General features: G+C 39.1%; 1 protein-coding gene across 1 annotated transcript; it reads left to right on the top strand.

Annotated features, from left to right (window-relative positions):
- Positions 1-681: 681 nt before the first annotated feature.
- LOC138718530 (uncharacterized) lies at positions 682-19,379 on the top strand. Its single transcript, XM_069853036.1, has 17 exons — positions 682-756; positions 2,004-2,070; positions 2,945-3,013; positions 3,467-3,497; positions 5,575-5,634; positions 6,057-6,137; positions 6,787-6,923; positions 7,085-7,207; positions 7,817-7,859; positions 8,675-8,794; positions 9,641-9,746; positions 12,495-12,540; positions 12,859-12,918; positions 14,893-15,000; positions 16,596-16,692; positions 17,640-17,840; positions 18,488-19,379. Coding segments are annotated over exons 1-17 (1,431 nt in total). The 5' UTR covers positions 682-754; the 3' UTR covers positions 18,568-19,379.
- The last annotated feature ends 1,083 nt before the right edge of the window (positions 19,380-20,462 follow it).

Here is a 20,462-nt window from a genome sequence, read left to right as displayed (position 1 = left end):
GAAAAGGTTCTTCAGCCAGAGGGGGCTGGAGCGCCCCCGGGAAGCAGGCGAGGGGCGGGCCTGACGGTGTTCGAGAAGCGTTTGGGCCTCAGGCGCACGATGTGAGGGTTGGGGTTGACATCAGGAAAAAATTCTTCACTGAAAGAGTCGTTGGGCACTGGCAGAGGCTGCCCAGGGAGGGGGTTGAGTCACCTTCCCTGGAGGTGTTTAAGGCACGGGTGGACGAGGTGCTGAGGGACATGGGTTAGTGTTTGATAGGAATGGTTGGACTCGATGATCCGGCGGGTCTCTTCCAACCTGGTTATTCTATGATTCTATGATAGAATCATAGAATCACCTGGTTGGAAAGGACCTCTTGGTCCTCCACAACCTCCTTTCAGGTAGTTGGAGAGAGCAATATGCATAAGATTTCTGGGAAAAATTATCCCTATGCACTTAAGCCGGCTCCGGTCTCGCTGCACACGATTGATGGAGCTCGACCCAGGCCCGGTCGCTTTCTAAACCTGCAAAACCCGAGCCTTGCAGGGTTGTATTTGCCGGCATTTGCGGAGCGGAGCCGGATCCTCGATGCCGTGAATCCACCCCGGGCTTTGCCTCCGACCGCGGGGGGGGTGGTGTGGGGCGGGAGGACGCCGCGCTGGGGAGGCGGGAAGCGCCGTTTGGGCGCGACGCGAGTGGGAGGGGGCGCCGCCTGCCCTCCCGCCGCAGCCGACAGCGCTTTTCTCCCCCCAGCTTCGCCGTGTTATCCTCCTCGATGTAAGAAGGATGTGGAGCTGTTGGAACGGGTCCGGAGGAGGGTGGTCAGAGGGCTGGAGCGTCTCCTACGCGAGGACAGGCTGAGAGAGCTGGGACTGTTCAGCCTGGAGGAGAGAAGGCTCCGAGGAGACCTTACAGTGACCTTCCAGCACCTGAAGGGGCTGCAGGAAAGCTGGGGAGGGACTGTCTGCAAAGGCTTGTAGTGATAGGACTAGGAGCAGCTGGAGACGGACAGATTTAGACTAGACATAAGGAGGAATTTCTTAACCATGAGGGCGGTGAGGCCCTGGCCCAGGTTGCCCAGAGAAGCTGTGGCTGCCCCATCCCTGGAGGTGTTCAAGGCCAGGTTAGATGGAGCCTTGAGCAGCCTGATCTAGTGGAAAGTGTCTCTGCCCACGGCAGGGGGGTTGGAACTGGATAGGCTTTAAGGTCCCTTCCAATCCAAACTACTCTATGATTCTTATCCCAGAGGTTATTTCTCATTGATTTGGGTGCTGTGTGTTAGGGCAGCGAAGCTGGTGAAGGTTCTGGAGTACAAGTCCTGTGAGGAGACCCTAAGGGAGCTGGGGTTTTTCAGCCTGGAGAAGAGGAGGCCGAAGGGAGACTTTATCACTGCCTACAACTCTCTGAAAGGAACTTGTAGCGAGGCAGGTGCTGGTCTCTTCTCCCAGGTAACAAACAACAGTATGAGAGAAAACAGCCTCAAGTTGCACCAGAGGTGGTTTAGATTGGATATTGGGAAAAATCCCTTCACTGAAAGGGTTATGAGGCCATGTGAAGGGCTGCCCAGGGAGGAGGTTGAGACACCATCCCTGGAGGTATTTAATAGGTGGGTAAATGAGGCGCTCAGGGATGTGGCTTGGTAGTGAACGGGTGTGGTTGGACTCATAGTCTTCTCCAACCAAGCGGTTGTACGATCTTTCCCAGCCCATGGGTGCATTTCAATCCCAGGAAAGAAAAGGGAAGCTTGAAATAATTTGGATTCCTTTTGTTTCAGGGCATGCATAATCTTCTGGTGGCTTTGTACTTCCTGAGGGGCGACTCTTGAAGAGTAGTTGTTTCTTTTTGCGCTCTGCCTTTGCTCTCCAGTTAAAAATATGGTCCTTAGCCTGGAGATTTAAAGGTTGAATGTAATTGAAGGTGAGGCACAAATTAAAATCAGCATATGCACGACCCTTAAATAGGTGGAACAAGAATATGAATTATTTTATGAAGCCAAAATAATAATATTTTTGCAATTTGCCCAGGGTTTCTATATCAAACATGGACCCTGAAGCTGAGGTAAAGAAGCAAGTAAACCCTTTCTACTGCAATGTAAGTAGTCCTTATTGAAAATTGAGACTTAAGCAAAGTAATTTTGGTAGAACAGAGTTGGACTAAATCAAGTGTGAACTGTTTGTTTTTTCTTTTGAGCAATATTGATAAATCGCACTGCACTTGAACTTATTTTCCTGTCTTTGCTGTGTTTGACTCGGATGTGTATCAGGGACCAACTTAATAATATAAATGATTTTAATAATATTAAGTCTCTAAATAGAGGCTTTTTTTTAAGTGGAAAATTAAACTGCAGCTCCTTTTCAGAAAATGAAATGCTAATTTATCTGGTTCTCAGATTTGTTCCTGTTGATTTTAAGCATCTTGGTCCTTTTAGAGAAGGAGAAAATATTTGGACTTGGTTCATTCACATGAATTTAAACCTAATCTGTTCCTGTTCTGAGACAGTCCAGGCATAAACCAGCTGTGATTGGAAAACTTCATGTGCATGTGAGGCCCCAAACTGATGAGAGTAGGTGTATTTACCTGGTTGCACCACTGAGGACAGCTGGCTCATCTTAGAACAGGTGTGCTGGCTTGTTACAGGGGTGCCTTACCTTTGCTTCAGGCTTGGTGGTTAATTGTGAGGAAGATCTTGGGTCTGTCTTAATTATCCATGCAGAAATATGCTGTGAGGTAGCTGCAGGGTTCTGGAGACCTCTGAAATTTTTGTGATGTGGAGATTCCTTTTCTTTACGCTGTATTTGGGTGGTCTTGGAGCTTCAAAGAAGTTCTAGAAGCTGCTTTAGTCTGTCTTTGGAGGAATAATGCTTTCTTAGAACTTCCCTATACTGACATTTTGGTAGGAGGTTTGTTTTGGTATCAATGATATTTTTGTGTGCAGTGCTTGAAATACTTCTTCTCTTTAACCTAGATTTGCAAAATCTGGTGTGCTTCTGCGTTAAACCTGCAGACTCACTTCCTTGGATTCAAACACAAGACGGTAAGATCAGTTTTTGACTGCACTTTTTGCAGATTTTACAGGTTTATTTAGCAGCAGAAGATGGGTTTGAAATCTGATTTTTAATTTAGTGTTAAAATGTGCAATTTCATATATTTAGCTAGTTTTGTCGCTTCACTATTTTGTTAACTGCAGTAAAATAGAACTTAGTTTTGCACATTAGTCCTATCACAAAATGTTACAACTTTGTCTTGTATTCTGCATTAGTAAAGACCGTGCAGGAGGATACGTGTCTGTTAATAAATGCAGTCCATTCTTAAATCATAGGCAGTCTAGGAAAAAAGATGTATCTCTTTAAAGTTTCATGTAATAATCTGTTCACCTGAGAGAATCTGTGGTGTTGGGGTTTATCTACCTTAATTTAAAATAATGTATGGGTTGTCATTTTTTGAACCTTAAGTGTCTTTCTTTTTGGTTGATGACTTGGTAACTTAGGTTGAAGAAGCATTGAAAGCTCACGGCATTGGTAAGCGCAAGATTTTTTTGCTCTGTTCTGTACATGCACTTTTCTCCCCACGCCAGTGTAGTTTTTTACGAACCAAACAAGAAAAAGTCTTTCTCAGGACTTGTGCATTAAGACCTGTCTTGTGTTCTTTAATGATGTTATTATCTAATCCTACAGAAATCAATCAATAATGTGAGTAAGAGACATGCAAGGTTTATTAGAAAGCACTTGCTACAGTGTTGCAGATCGCCTGCATTGAAGTTTTGAGAAACTTAAAAGTATTTGAGACCTTAAAGGCCTTGAAGATATGAAATAGGCTTTTAAAAAAAACTATGCTTCTTGAAACATGTAGCAATACTTCTTTCTGTATATGCTTTGTTTTTTAAAAAAGCTTATTAAAAATATCTTAATTAGCTGAAGAAAAGTACTTTTAATAGGTTTCATACATCATTAAACCTTTCCTGTGTCTTCATGAACCGGTCTAGTTCCAGAAGGTATGAAGATCTAACTACATTCATAATTCTCTTCCTACTCCTGTTTCACAGTGCACCAAAATGTATTTACAGGTTTCTACAATGCTCCTAGAATTTGGTTTGGAAGTTGTGGCCCAGGTTATAAATGGTCATTGCATCTACCGAGTCTGGAACTTTTCTATGAAATGTAAAGGAAATTTGAGTGATTAAATATTTGGTAGTTGGATGCTGCTGAAATAGGTGCCCTGAAATACTGAGAGGTGTACTGGCAGACAGTCATCATCACTTTCTATGTATTTATTCACCACTAAAAAACTTGATGAATTCTAGTGACCAGAATGTGATTCATATTGTTAGTCTTTGTAAGTTCGTATTTGTAGCACTTAATTATTTTTCTTGCACTCTTCTGGCCTTTTCATTAGGGTCACGTCAGGAGGTTGATGGTAGCACACTTGGTATTAAGCAGCATCTGATGGGCAGGATATAAGCTGGCAACTTCAGCAGTTGTCAACACATTGTAGTTGGTAACTTAAATACTCAAGAAGAGTTCATGAAGATTATCACTGTAATCAAAGCATAAGTTGCACTTTCTGATGCAGTAGAATAGGTCGAAGCTTTCAGACTCTCGCTTTCTGTGTATAGTTTATTGAAAGCTTTATGCTCAACTTCTTACAAATATTTGTTGCATTATTATAGTAAGATCACTTGCAACAGGAGAGTAGCAGGGTTGAGGGGCATTTAAGAGATTAAAATATTCAAATTTGCCCTTAGCTGATTTTATTTCAGACACTGCTAGTGATTTTTTCATTTCCATATTGTGAAGTGCTGAGCTTCCCAAGTTTCTGAAATCCTGTTCTTATTTTCTGGTAGTGAGTGCGTTAAACCCTCGTTCAAGGAATAGAAACTTCCCTTTGCACTCTTGGCATTCCACTCCCAAACATGCAGAATCTGATCTCATACAGAAGTCTCCCTCTCTCCAGTTTCCCCAGTGGTAGATAATGTTATCTTGTCGTCTCTGTCTTACCTCTCTTAAGGTTCTGCAGCCCCAGCCGTATCATGTGCCATGTGTGGATAGAAAAAAACTGATTGATTGCGGAGGGGATAACTGCAAACCTTTGGAAAAAGGTGGCAGGGTTGTGGACTGAGCCAAGTGTTCTACCAGCAGCATGTGGGCCAGCAGCTTAAACACCTCAAGATCAGAGGATTAAAACCCAATTCCTTTGATGCATTGGATTAAAGTAGCCCTGAAATATCTGAAATGAAATTTTGTTCATTATAGAATAAAAAATATTGGCACGGGAGAGAGTCAGTCAGGCTTTTCCCCTGTTGCAGGTTGTCTTTTAAATAAGCTAAATTACAGCTAACTACTGGCTTGATTGGTTGTCTTCTTTTCCTGCTTCGTTGAATTGCCTGAGGTTAAATAACTTTGTTTGGATTAAATGTTTTTGGTCCATTTTTATTTAAAAAAAAATCTTACGGCATGTTCAAAACTAAATGTAATTTATTTTTCTCATGTCAACAAAACCTCAAAGAGTTTTCTTTAAAAAAAAAATACATTATCATTCCAAATTGTTTTCTGTACTTACAATTTTATTTCCATTTCTGGTTTGTTTTCTTTTTTTTAGTTAAAACGGCAGGCGGCACAGGGGAAGAAGTGACAGCACCTGAAAAACTTCCCGATTGCGGTAAGAGTGTTTAATGCAAAAGAAAGAAAGTGTAAAAAAATAAAAACTTTTGGGATACAGTGCTAGAAGTGACGTCTAGACCTTAGCAGGTCATTGGGAATTCATTTCTGTTCCTTGTATTTTCCATCTGCAGTAATGTTTTGTAATAATACTTAGAAACTATATTTGCAAAGAAAATGCTGTAAAAACAGTGAAAATAGGATTGGAGGGGGATGTTATTTCTCAGTAACTGACTTAATTTGTGTTGTGGAGCCGTGTATGAGCAGGGATTCCCTTGAATTTGAATTTCTCGGCATATTTTCTCTAGGCCAAAGGTTGAACTCAGGAGTTCATTTCATTCTGAAGGATGTGATGTCCCTTGAGACCATGAAGACTGTTAGATGGGTGATGTGAGATTAAGTAAACCTGATTTTATTTTACAGTGCGAACGGAGCCAGAAAAGTTATATGGACGGACCTTGGAAGAACAGCTTAATACGTGTAAAGATTCAGAACCTGCACTTGGTGAGGACTTTTAATACTGTAATTGTTTGCTTGGGTGATGTTTACCTTTTAAAGAGGATTGATTAATTTAAAAAATACAACATGAGGTAATGCGTAATAAAATCGTACTATGTTTACACTGAATACCTAGCAGTATGGTATTTAAATGGCTGATCTTAGTGACAAAATAATTTGATTTCACCTGGAATATTTCTGATTAGTAGAGATGCCACATATTGAGAATATTCTCTAGAAACCGTCTAACATGATACGACAGAAATGTACTTTGACTTAAATGATTGTAACTGCCCTTTGCAATTGAACTGCCCATCCTTTGGAGGGATCAGGAAAAATAACTACAAGGGCATATATGAAAATGCATTCCTTTCTAAATTGTTGCTATTATTTTGTAGATAACTTTTAAAAAGAAAATGTTTTTAAATGTCTTATGTGGCAAACATAACGCATCTTAAAAAAATACAGTTTTGTACCTTAGGTGTTGAGGAAGTCTGGACACGCAAAAGATAAAGGGACTGATGGTTCTAAAATCCTCAATTCATGCGTTTGGAGTGCAGTAGTGATCTTTTCCTTTGATGTCTCCCTTGTAACTTGCACTAATTATTTGTTTCATCAAGCATCAGATTTCCTATCTTTTCCTTTATCGATATAGGACTTAATTATATAATTGAGTACCGATCAAAAGCCAGTGTCCCTTTTCTCTATGAATGTCAACTGTGCCACTGTAGAACAGGACTGAGTAACATGTTCATGCATGTTTGCGGTTCCAAGCATCGACTGGCGTACCTGGTGAGTTTTTAGAGGAAAGATTTTGTTTTGTTTTTCATGTAATTATTTAAGTAGAGAATTCACCAGTCATATTATGGTTAAAAAAAAAAAAAAATTGAGGTCTGGAAAGAGTTGCATAGCATGAAGTGTGACTTCAGGAGATGCGTTTCCCTATTTTCTAGAAACAACATTATCCTGAGATTGCAGAATCTGATGAAGTTAAGGGTAAAGGCTCTGAACTGAACAGAAAAGTTAGGCAAGTTGCATTAACTATTGAGAAGAAAGAAGGAAGAAAACAAATAAAGGTACATTTATGTAAGAATTCCATAAGTTTCATGTTTATTTATGAAAGAATGCTTTGCATGGTAGGAAAATCTTGCTTTTTTTAACCTTTATTACAAGTGTGTTTTGTCAACTTAATTTTTCCAGGATTACTCTGGACACAGTTTCCCGTTGGTCACTCCCATCATAAGTATTTATTTTGCTTGAAATAATATTCATGCTACCTGAGTCAACAAAATATGGCTCTAGAGCGTAAAAATAGCACAAAATAGCTATATTAATATTAATCAGTTCCCAGCTGCTATATTTTACCAATTTTACTTTTGTCAGTGATTTTTATATTATTAATTTTACTGTTGTCTTTACTGATTTACTCATTTTTGGACTATATTTTGCTGAATTTGCTGTTGTATTTTCTGAAAGCTCCTAGTATGGTTTTTTTAGCTCCAACAAAAGAATTAATTCCAGTAAACAAACATCGGGATAACTGTCATAGAGACTTTTTGAATATCCATTCAACAATTTACAAGTATGCATTTAATGCTACTGGTCATATATTTTTAAAACCCAAAAGCAACCTATGGAATAATTTTATCTGCAGAATATCTAACATAAATGGGTTTTATTTTTAGGTTATTACGGATGCTCCAATAATGAGGAAGCGATGGCAAGACTGTAAGTGTGCTCAGTGGGATGTAAATTGTGCATTTCTAGTTTAGATAATCTCCCTTTGCTAAGTCGGCTTGATTTAAGGGTGTCAAATTCAAAGATTTGGTCAGTAGTGTGTTCTTATGTTCTAAGCTGCATTTTGTGTGGTTTATGTGGAAAATTGATGAATGAACAAGTTCTTCCATGGGCAACATAACTAGAAAGACCTGGTTTATGGGGCTTTTTCTCTTTCTGTCCCAGACAGTACAATTACGTGTTACTTTAGGAAATGGTTAAAAATTGGCATCCTTATCAGACCTGCATGAAAAATAGTTGAATAAAAACTAATGTTCTTAATGTGTATTGGAATGTAAATAGTGTCTTAATATAGCTGAATAGAGATGAGAACATTATTTCTCTAATTATCTAGATAAGCAGTGTAATATTCTGAAAAGGAGAGATACCAGCTTTGAATGTAGGAAAGCATTTTAAAATAAGCTGAATCCCATTCAGATTATCTTAATTGACTGTAACCTATTGGTTACTGTGTCTAATTTTGCAAATGACCATGTGGCATGCTACTTTATTTGTAATATTTATATATTTTAAGACATTTATGTATGTATTTATAACTGGAGTATGCAATATTTAAAACTGTTATAATTTACAGTTTATATTTAATATGTTGTCACATAATAATGCTTATGAATTATTCTTAGTGTTTGTAACTGATAGTGTGGAGAAATACAGCTAGTTGAAACTAGCTAGTTGAAATGCAGTTTTAGAATCCTTCTCTATCAAGATAATGTCCGTTGTGCTACATTTCAAACGTGTTTCTTTAGATCCTAATGCAGACGACAGCCCTTCAAAAGCTAAAGTTCAGCATGTAGATGCGTCACTTAGTAATGAAGAAAAACCAGATTATAAAAACAAGGATGGAAAAACACCGGATTCTTTCCAAGGTAAGAGAAAAATGGGAGGTTTGATTCTCTTTTTATTTTTTTTGTAACTTTCACCAGTACATGAATTATTTGCTCTGCATGTACCTGTTCAGAGGTTCCATAGTTGTGTTCTGCTATAGGTGAATTTGTGCTGTGTGTGGATGCATTTAGGGTCTGTGGTAGCGGAAAGGCTAATCCCAGTGTTTGCAAAAAAAACCATACACTTTTGCTTAAAGTTGTCAGATACTTCAGAAGAGAAGCAAGATGGGATTAATAATTTGAAATTCTTACTATACGTATATTTAGGGGAAGGAGCACAGACCTTTTTTTGGCATATGAGCTGTTCTTTGGTGTCTGGGAAAAAAGAAAATGGAACAGCTGCATGCCAGTCTGTCTGTTTAGAGCACAAGAGGAATAAAAAGCAAATCGATGGGATAGGTTGGTTTTTTTTGACATCTATAATATCTGACTGATGCTTAGGTTCTTGAAAACAAAAACAGCTTTAAATATAAAAATCAGTGAACACCATGTAACCGAAGAAACATGAGAAGTTGCTCGTTCGTCATAGACTTAATGTCAAAAGTGAGATTAGGGTTCTGACTAAATGCATTATAATTATTTTTGTTCAGAATGTTTCTGATCAGAAATATAAACTTGTACTTCATGGCCAAACCAAATATCTTTGAGTTTTAGGTTTGTTTTTTATTTTATTTCTTCACAAGACATCTTACTTCCTCCTTCAGGTTTTATTGGTGCTGTCTTTAAAAATATTCTAAGGAAAGTTTTTGAATTAAATAAAATTTTAAATATAAATATTAGAAATTTTAATTTGAAGTATCAGAAACTAAACTGGTTTTATTTTTTTAGGTGAAAAGAGTGTTCGAGAGGAGCACGAAAAAAGTCAGAAAGAGCCAGATGAGAAGGTTGGACCTGATAAGGCTGTTGAAAGCAGTAAAGGCAACAGCCCAGAAAAGTAAAGCAAACAAAAAAATCCACCATCCCCACAACCCTTTTAAGTTTACTCAAAGGAAAATGTTGTTGATAACTGTCTACATTGGATTTACGTAGAGTATGCCGTGAGGTGGAAAGGCATGCTATAATAGTACCATGCTTGTCTTCTGAAATTGTACTCAGCTGTAAATTTCTATTCTCCACAGAGAATCTGATGTCTGTAAAGTGACCTCAGATTTCGCTTTAGATGCAACTAGTTTTTAAATTCAACTGCATTATCTGTAAGGCATAATCGTCATGCATCACAGGTTCAAAAAGAACATTTGTTCCCTTGTGTGTTAAAAAGCCTCTGTTACGGTTCATGTCAGGTAATTAGGGTTGTATATGCAGTGACTTTAGAAGGAAAAGTTAGTTAGTAAATAGCTGTGACAATTGGGACTCATCTTTATAGATTTCATAGAGGAACATATTGTGAGTTTTGTTTGAACTGTCAGTTGATAGCTCCAACATCAATCATCTCTCTGCAACACCAGGAACCACAGGAAAGCGTTCATAGAATCGTAGAATAACCAGGTTGGAAGAGACCCACAAGATCGAGTCCAACCATTCCTATCAAACACTAAACCATGTCCCTCAGCACCTCATCCACCCGCCCCTTAAACCCCTCCAGGGAAGGTGACTCAACCCCCTCCCTAAACAACCTATTCCAAGTGCCCAATAACCCTTTCCGTGAAAAATTTTTTCCTAGTGTCCAGCCTAATTCTCCCCTGGCAGAGCTTGAGGCCATTTCCTCTCGTCCTGTCCCCTGTCACTTGGGAGAAGAATCCAGCACCCTCCTCTCCACAACCTCCTTTCAGGTAGTTGTAGAGAGCAATGAGGTCTCCCCTCAGCCTCCTCTTCTCCAGAGGCTAAACACCCCCAGCTCTCTCAGCCGTTCCTCATAAGGCCTGTTCTCCAGCCCCTTCCCCAGCTTTGTTGCTCTTCTCTGGACTCGCTCCAGAGCCTCCAACATTCGGGAAGGGAAATGCATGCATGAATGCAAACGTAAGACTTTTGATCCAACAAAGGGAAGATTTAGATTAGACATTAGGAAGAAATTTTTTACTATGAGAGGGGTGACGCCCTGGCACAGGTTGCCCAGAGAAGTTGTGGCTGCCCTGTCCCTGGAAGTGATTGAAGGCCAGGTTGGATGGGGCTTTGAGCAACCTGATCCAGTGGGATGTGTCCCTGCCCATGGAACTGGATGATCTTTAACGTCCCTTCCAACCCAAGCTATTCTGTGACTCTACAATTCCATGAATTATTTCTTTGGTTTTGCTCTAATGATATCCTCTTGGAATGTTTCTTAACTTTAAACCAGTAGTATTTCCCAGGCATGGATGGCTCATGCTTTTTGCTTGTTTATAACCCAGTAAAAGGAAAATTTTTTTTATTTCCTGAAAATTCTTTTTGTAGAGCTTCTGCCTCTTTATGGGGTAACCATTAAGGAAAAGAATTGATTGAAACCAGATTGAAGTCCCAGTTTATGAATTTTTGTGTTCGTTTCTATGGCTTTCAAATAACTGTAACAGCTCTTGATCTGGAAAGTGATCTAGTTCATGAAAGCTTCAAATATAGGAAGCTAATAAAAGCTGGGGTATCCACATCTGGAAATGCTGCTATTTTCTTCCTGACACTGATCCTTATTGCGCAGTCCTGTACTTTAAAAATTTAGGAACACCATCTTCAGAAGATCACTTAATGTTGTTCTTTTAATCCCGTTCAGATAGCCAGCCTAGCAGAACAGCCAGGTGTTTCAGCAAGAGACTGATTTGGAAGTTAAACTAGTTGCTAAATTAGGACTTTAGTTTGTTCTTTAATGTTTTATTTTTGTGAGAATTTGAGAGCTCTGCACTCAGTATATAGTTTCTTAAAATGAAACAGCATAGCTTCTAATTGACAGCAAGCAGTTGAATGACGTTTCTACCTAAAGATTCTGCAGTATCAGTCTGAACCGCTAATTTCTTTGTGATGAAGTTCTGCACAGACAGGCATCCAAAGATGTAAATTGTTTTGAGTTCATGCAAGTTATCATCTGGTTTTACTACACTTCTGATTCCTAAGTTTTGAAGAAAGAGGAGGGGTTAGGGTTAGCAGTCATAAGGTTTTGGTTAATCTGAAAAACAACCACTCTCAGCCCTGATCGTGGGCCTGCAGAGGGATGGAATGCATGTATAATAGTTGTAGTTGCAGAACAGTGCAAGTGTTAGTAACTTTAGTCGTATGAATCTTTGTATGCCCAGTATCAGTGTGGCTGCATTGTAAAATACTTCTTTTTATAGCTGAATTTTTGTGAAGGGAAGTTTGTGAAGTGCTGATAAAAATCCTAGTGTGGTTAAGGGCCTTGTCTTTCAGCAATTCATACAAAAAGCTTGCCAAAATATTGGCAGTCTGCTAATCTAACAATGTATTTTGTCAGCAGATAGGGTTCGGAATAAATTAAATATCACAGCTTTTACTACCAATGTCAAACTTTTTTTCGTAACTGTGGAGTTTGGAACTTATATACCAACTAATCACACTAAACAAAACCCTCATAAATAATTTTTATGATCGTATCTGGGTCTGCTGGGATTTCTGCAAGGAAATAATATCTGTCAGAGCTACTGTAGTAGTGTGTGTGTCAAGAATTTAAGCTGATTATCAGTTATTGACTGGCTATGTGTTTTTGATATATTAGCCAACTGCACGCTGTCTTATTTATTTATTCATTTATTCATTCTGTCTTAAGGTGTGAGACCAATAAACCATCACAGGAAGAACACAAGGAAGTTGAGGTGAATATTTTTCTGTTAATGGGTAGCTCCAGTTTACAGATAGTTGAGGAAATCATTACTTTAGTATGTGATTGGCAATGATGTTTGCTTTTGCTTATTCAAATTAATAACATTGACAATAAATTAGCTACAAGGTACAAAGAAAGTTTGTTAAGAACAAGTTTTTCCCACATCATGAATGCACGTGTACATGTTTCATACAAGCACATACAATTTAATTAGAGGAAGAACCTAGAATAGCACAATAATTATGTTTTAATTCTAGTTATAATTAGGGCATGTAATGGATCTCTTGCCTTTATTTTTTATATTAAACAGCAAGAATTTACAGCAAATCCTGAAGAATTCACTAATAAAGAACAACTGTTGGGTTATTTGGTGAGTGTTAAATCTTATCTTGCAATGTCATTTTTGAAAAAAAAAATAGTCACAGAATTACTAAGTTTAAAATACAGCAAGTAACATGAAAGCCAAAATATTGACAGTCTGCTAATCTAGCAATGTATTTTGTCAGAAGATAGGGTTCAGAATAAATGAAATATCACAGAATTTATGATTTAACTATTCATTCTAAAGTTTCTGGACAGTGTAGTGGTTTACTGTCAGGGGAATGGCTCACATTGAAAATTAATCTGCTTTTCTCAACTATATTTTCTAACTCTGCTCCTTGAGTAAAATGAGGGGTTTTAAATTTATTTTTCCTTTATTTTATAGTAGTTCTATCATTTTCACACGAGGAATTTGGAAAGATGTGATTCAGTAATGGAAGGAATCAGAATGAAAAAAAAAATCCGAGATATGCTTGAAGAAACAATTCTTAAGAAATAAAATACAAGTGGTATGCTTACGCAGACAAACAAAATGCATAAACTAACACAACCCCCCATACACTTTGTAAAGTAATTGGCAGACCATCGGAGTTCTGGTCAGTTGTTGAGAATATGTATTATGTGCACATTCACAGCAGAAATGCAATTAATAAGAGTGGAAAACGAGCAGTTGCCAGTTTTTAGATGTACTTACAACATTTGTGGTGTTGCATACAGAAACAGTAATTTTATTAAAAGCATTGGTGACTAACCATACAAAAATCTTTACTGATAATTGCCCAGCTCCTGCATGGTTATTAAAGCATTATTGTCTATCATAAAATCTTTTTCCCTCCCCCTTTTTATTGGGGAATTATTAGGTATAAAGATTTCGCCTTGTTAACAAAACTTGAATTTGTTCTGAGGCATCCTCTTCTTTTGGAACTATTGTCCTCCAAGAGCAAGAAAGACTTGGGAATGTGATTGGAACAGTGTTCTGCTTTGGAAAGTTTGCACATTGTATAATATTAGTATCTACAGTAATTTTTTTTAAAAAAACTGCATTATGTGTTTCTATTCTTGTTGGATTGGAAAGTTTTCTTATGTAGTGGAAAGTAATTTTACAAGCATCTTTTTTTGACTTGTCTTTGTATCATGGAGTAATTCCAGTTCAATAGTTATCCATACTTTGTGTATATTTTTTAAACTATGAAAATAAGTATTTTCAGCTTTGTCTATAGAATAATTGCGTTTCTTTAATTACCTGATAGCAGAGATATCCTTTCCCAAGTTTAATCTTTTTCCATCTAGGTTTTGACAAGATCTTCTTTAAATATAACTTGTACAAACCAGGAGAGATAAATACTACTAGCGTTAAATATATAATACAATCCCTGTTATGCTGTCCTGTATGAACATGATGCTGTGCTTTTTATTACTTCTTCCTTTGTCTGGAGTGTTTAAAGGTGTTTGTTTCTAATCCAGAAAATTCTGAGTTGTTAGGGCAGACCTGCAGTTCTGTTAATTGTGCCCAGTGGAAGTATTTTCAGCAGTCCTTGATTAGCTTAGATGAGAAGATCATGCGTGTAGCGTGCTCTGTGAGGGCTGTTAGTGCGAGAACTTGCTCCCCTACTAGAGCTTCATAGTTTCAAGCACTGTTTTTTCCTGAGGGTTTTTGGGAAGGTTAGTGTGAGGCATGGCAGCATATATCTATATATTCAGTAGTGTTCTGGCTTTCTAGGAAGATGTGTTATAACTTAAGAAGAAGCATTTTCCTGCATGTGTTTCCAGGTATGTTCTTTGTTCGTTTCTTTCCGAAGGACTGCGTGTTGGGTAGCTGCAGCTTCCTTCTGTTAGGCTTCTTTTCCATTCCACCTCCCCATCCCCACTTTCTGGGATTGAAAGTAAAAGATGCATTTGCTTTGTAACTCCTGCCACATCTGACAGGTTAGACATAAAAAATGTGGTCTTTACACGATGATACTACAAACTTTTAGAGGGAAACTTTTTATAGTGTGTATTGTTTCCTTTTGTTTTTTCCTAGCAAAGTTTTGAGATACTGAATGAAGACGATGCTTCATTTATCCTGAAAGTGACACAGGCTCTTACAGAAGCACTGGTGGAATATCGTCAGCAGGCTGCATCAAACAAAGTAATGTGGATTTTGCTTTGGTTTTGTTCTACAAAGCCACAGATTCTTGCAAATATGCATTTTTTTTATTACAGGTAGTTTAATTAACTAAAATTGCAATGGAGACCATATTTTAAGTTTTGCCCGTTAAATACTTGGATACTTGTAGTGATTATAGGATCAACTTAAACCTTTTCTGTTGAATACTCTTAATACTTTCTGTTCAAAGATGCTAAAGGTCATTGTGTCTTATTTCCTATGCTTTTTCTGACATCTGAGTTTTTCTGCTATTTTTGCCCCTTTTTAATTGAGCTTTTCTCATCTTTGCTGACCTCCATGAGATTTTTTGTTCTGTATCCCATTTCCGTTCCCATGTTTCATTCACCATGTGGTGAAACATCATGGACATCAGTTTCTTTCTTAAACAACTTTTGGTCTTACCACTGCGGCTGTCCCCTTAGAGGTGTCTTTCTCCACTATTAGAAACCCAGATTTCCCCCTCTCTGCTGTTACTTTTGATTGACTTCTCTTTACATAGATGTAGTTTTGAGTATTTTGAGGCTGCTGCGGTTGCCATTTTCATTCCCTATGGTTCCAGTTTACATTCCATTATACCATCATCTCCATAGTTTCCATGCTTGGAATGACTTTTCATTCCTGTATTGTCAAGAGGGATGATGGGTACTTCCCTCTTACTGATGATCCATTCAACGTCTTTGACATAGGAAACATTATTCCTTATCCCTCCAGGCGTTTCTTGCAGAACTGTCAGTGTTGAACGACTTCTCATTCACCACAACAGCTACTTCTACTACTGCAAACACTTAACTACTTCTTTTATTTAAAGAGTGAGCTGAAGTGGAAAATACTAAATGAGGGTAAGGACCAGCCACCAGGCTGGGGAGAGTCAGAGATGGTATTTCAAGAAAAAAGGTCTTGGTTTTGGTTTTTTTTTTTTCCTACTTTTTTGTTTTCAAAAGCTTTTATTAAAACTTGGTTTTGAAGTCCTGGATTGTCTTTGTTCCCCATGTCCAATCTTCCCTCTATTGCTTCTGTTGTGCCCCAAAGGCAGTATTTCTCTGTCATAGATTTGATGCAGGTACTTGTCATTATGTATTCACTCCTTTTTACTTTGTCATTAAGCTTTTTTTCACCTTATTCCTGCTGGGGTTTCCCTACAGGATTTTCTTGTTATATTCATATGGAAAGAAGGCAAAATCTGTGATGTTACAAAACAGTCAAGTTTGAACTGAAGGAACTTCTAACCTGCTAGTTGTAGGAAAAAATATATCACTTCTTTGCCTAATATAGTGCTAGTTGTAGGAAAAAATGTATCACTTCTTTGCCTAATATAGTGCTAGTTGTAGGAAAAAATGTATCACTTCTTGGCGTAATATAGTGCTTTTTCAGATACAGATGCCATGAGCAGTGTATATGTACATAGAAGTCCATTAGCAGCTGCATGATTTTCAGAGAAAAAGTCAATTTTTCAGATTTGGTAGCAGAAATACCGATCGTTTATTTGGTTTGTGGTCACTAAAAACAGAGGAGCTCTTCATTAAGGGAACCTCTTGAAGGTATATTCTGAACACAATTTTTTTTTTTCAAACTCCTAGGACCTCGTAGATACTGAATATAATGGAAAGGCAGCATTGGAATATTCCACAGAACAGTCTGACCTGGCTGCAGCAGATATTAGTGACTCCGATACTGGTAATGTTAGCTTTTCAGTCTTGAATATGCTTTAATCTTAATGCTGAACCTTGCATACATTTTAGTAAGCCTTTTCTTCCTACTTGTCTGAAAGCAGAGCTTAAGAGCAGAATAAAAAGCTGAGGTCAAGTAGCATAAATTAATAGTTTAGTGGGTTTTTTCCATCCTCTACAAATGTTAGAAGTGCAGACTGTTCAGAAAGCTTTATCCTGCTTAACTGTAGGATTTCGGGATAAATTGAATTAGTATCGACTCTGACTTCCCTCTGTCCAGAGGCAACTGTTTCTAAAGAGGCTTTCAAAGTTTAACGCTGGGTTTTTTTCTTTCCCTTCTTGGTGGAGAAGAGGCTTAGTGCAGGTTTAGTCCAATTGAGATGTTAGTGGAAACAAATTACGCTGTATGCTATGGATAGTTCTGGTTAATACCCAAACATTGCAACTACTTGGCCTCAGTACTTCTCATGTATTTTTTCAAAGAATCTTGGATTTCTGAGGTCATTTCCTTCTTGATATAAAAAAATGGTTATTTCTCTGAAGAACAGAAAGTACAACAAATGTGCTTGGAGAGGGAAAATACGTAGAATACTAGTGAAGCTGTTTTGAATGATTATTTTTTCTCTAGGAAGTTTAGGTTCTGAAAACCTCAAGTAATACCATGCTAATAACAAACTTTGCAATGACTTTCTAAGTCTCATAGATTGTTAGGTCTGGTTCCTTTTTGTAAGCATAGCTGAAGTAGCTTTCACCTACCTCCCCATCTTGTTTCTCCAGGAAAGCGTTTCTGACTCTCAGTTGCACGAAAATGTAGCAAAGTCAGATGTGAACCTTACCAGCAGCACCGCTGTGCCAGCCTGGGAAGGCTTGTTTTGAAAAACCTTATTTAGAGAAATAAGTAATGAAGGGACTTGAAGAATCTTGTCTTACTGAAAAACGTTTCTCCTCTTTAAGATTATTCAAGCAGCCACTCAGCTATGCAGTACTTGCCAGTAAATGAAGATAATGAATGCCTGAACTTTTCAACTGGCTCTTTGGAAACAGCGTATGAGAATAACATCACTACTGAATTTTTGAACAGTGTCAGAAATATGAATGTTGAGGAAGTTACTGCTACTCTACACAAAATAGCAGCAGCAAACCCAGCTTTCAGAGGTAATTCACATACACATGCATACACACACAGAGACAGATAAAAATATACATAACCTAATTTCGTTTGCTCTCGAAATATTAAGGACTACATGGCTCAAAGAACCTTGATGTGTTAAGGAGGGGTGAGGAGACTTTTCTTCCTCCCTTTCAACTTTTGCAGGATCCAGCTTAGGAATGGTAATTCGAAATAGCTGCCTTCCCATGGAGGTGTTAATAATTGCTGACTTTCTTTTAAAATTCTTTTCTCATTTGTGCATAGTAACATTTACCTGGTTGAGAGACAATAAACTAAAATCAAGCATATTGTTAGAAAAAAGCAGAAACTTTTGCTGGTGAAGGTGGTGATACACTGGCACAGGTTGCCCAGGAAAGTTGTGGCTGCCCCATCCCTGGAGGGAGGTGCTCAAGGCCGGGTTGGATGAGGCTTTGAGCAGCCTGACCCAGTGGAAGGTGTCCCTGCCCAGGGCAGGGGGTGTGGAACTGGATGATCTTTAAGGTCCCTTGCAGTGCAAACCATTCTATGATTTAGTAAGAAAAGATCCAAAGTCATCTCGGCACCTACATGTTTCAGTACAGCTTGTAGTTTTTAATGTATTTTATCATCAAACCATTTATTTTCTGGTTTTGTTTGTTTGCCTTCAACTAAGGAATTGATATACCAAACGTTATAAGGATCCTGGCTGAAAGTGGAAGTCTGAGAAGACCAAGCAGAGGCAGCACACAGTGATATGGTAGTTAAAAGAATACAGCAATGTTTACTTTCTCGAAGTTTGAGATTGTTGTTTTACTTAATGTGAAAGCTGTAGCTGATTTTTCTATGTATACAATTTTGTACAGTGTTAATTAAATTAATAACTTATTGGGGGATTCTTGATATTTACTTCTATAGGTGTAACGTCTATATTTGTGGAAAGTTTGTAATGCTCGTATTTGTTCTAGCCACGTTAAAACTTCCTTTAAAACAGGTAACTTGTTTTTCTAGATATCTTTGAATACCAACATTAAATGCTGTCAGTCTGGTTCTAAGTTGAGAAGCCAATTTAAGGAGCCTAGATATTATATTTGGAAGCTTTAGCCAAGTCAGCAGAGGTTGGCCATGCGCTTGCAAATTCAGGGACATGTCCCCGGAGATCCAGCCAGGCTATGGTAAGAGGCACTGATGTGGTAACGAAAGTATCTCTTGTCTTCCCTTACCCCACCAGCATGAGAGTGACATGAAAACTGAGTTAGCCTGTCCTTCAATTCAGACTCTTAACCTGAACTTTTTACCAGCTGAAACAGTGATGTTTTTGACTGAATGTACAGGTCAGTGTGTTAATGACTGCTATGTTTATAGGATGATGAAAAATGTTTTGGATGGTTACAATTTAGTGTGCTTGAGGGGGAAAAGAAAATTAAAAATTATGTTGGGTAATAGAAATGTGCTTCCTGCTTGTGATGTTGCGTAGCATTCTGTGGTTCTAATTGAAGTTCTTCAGCTTTGCAGCCAAATGCTGGTATAACATGGACGTGCTGGGGCCAGATGGTAAATGAACGTTTTAATGTCCACCTGTCCTTTAAACACCTCCAAGGATGGCAACTCAACCTCCTCCCTGCGCAGCCTGTTCCAGTGCCCAATGACCTTATCAGTGAAAAATTTCTTTCTGATCTGTAGTGTGAACCTCCCCTGGCGGAGCTTGAGGCCATTGCCCTTGTCCTGTCCCCTGTCACTTGGGAGAAGAGGCCAGCTCCCTCCTCTCCACAACCTCCTTTCAGGTAGTTGTAGAGAGCAATGAGGTCTCCCCTCAGCCTCCTCTTCTCCAGGCTAAACACCCCCAGCTCTCTCAGCCATTCCTCATAAGGCCTGTTCTCCAGACCCTTCCCCAGCTTCATTGCTCTTCTCTGGACTCGCTCCAGAGCCTCAACATCCTTCTTGTGGTGAGGGGCCCAGAACTGAACACAGGATTCGAGGAGCGGTCTCACCAGTGCCGAGTACAGAGGGAGAATAACCTCCCTGGACCTGCTGGTCACACCGTTTCTGATCCAAGCCAAGATGCCATTGGCCTTCTTGGCCACCTGGGCCACTGCTGGCTCATGTTCAGTCACTGTCAACCAACACCCCCAGGTCCCTCTCCTCCAGGCAGCTTTCTAGCCACTCTTCCCCTAGTCTGTAGCTGCACAGGGTTGTTGTGCCCCAAGTGCAGGACCCGGCATTTGGCCTTGTTAAACCTCATGCCATTGGACTCTGCCCATCAGTCCAGCCTGTTCAGATCCCTTTGCAGAGCCTCCCGACTCTCCAGCAGATTCACGCTTCCACCCAGCTTAGTGTCGTCCGCAAACTTGCTAAGGGTGCACTCGATGCTTTCATCCAGGTCATTGATAAAGACATTGAACAGGGCTGGACCCAGCACTGAGCCCTGGGGAACCCCACTTGTCACTGGCCTCCAGCTGGATTTCACACAGTTTCCCACCACTCTCTGGGCCCGGCCAGCCAACCAGTTTTCTACCCAGGAGAGTGTGCGCCTGTCCAGGCCAGAGGTGACAGTTTCCTAAGCAGAATGCTGTGAGAAACTCTGTCAAAGGCTTTACTGAAGTCCAGGAAGATCCATCCACAGCCTTTCCCTCATCCAGCAGGCAGGTCAC

This window comes from Phaenicophaeus curvirostris, chromosome 3 (genome assembly GCF_032191515.1).
Source record: "Phaenicophaeus curvirostris isolate KB17595 chromosome 3, BPBGC_Pcur_1.0, whole genome shotgun sequence".
Lineage (NCBI taxonomy): Eukaryota > Metazoa > Chordata > Aves > Cuculiformes > Cuculidae > Phaenicophaeus > Phaenicophaeus curvirostris.
Note: the sequence above shows the minus strand (reverse complement) of the source record. Positions and strands in the feature narration are given on the sequence as shown.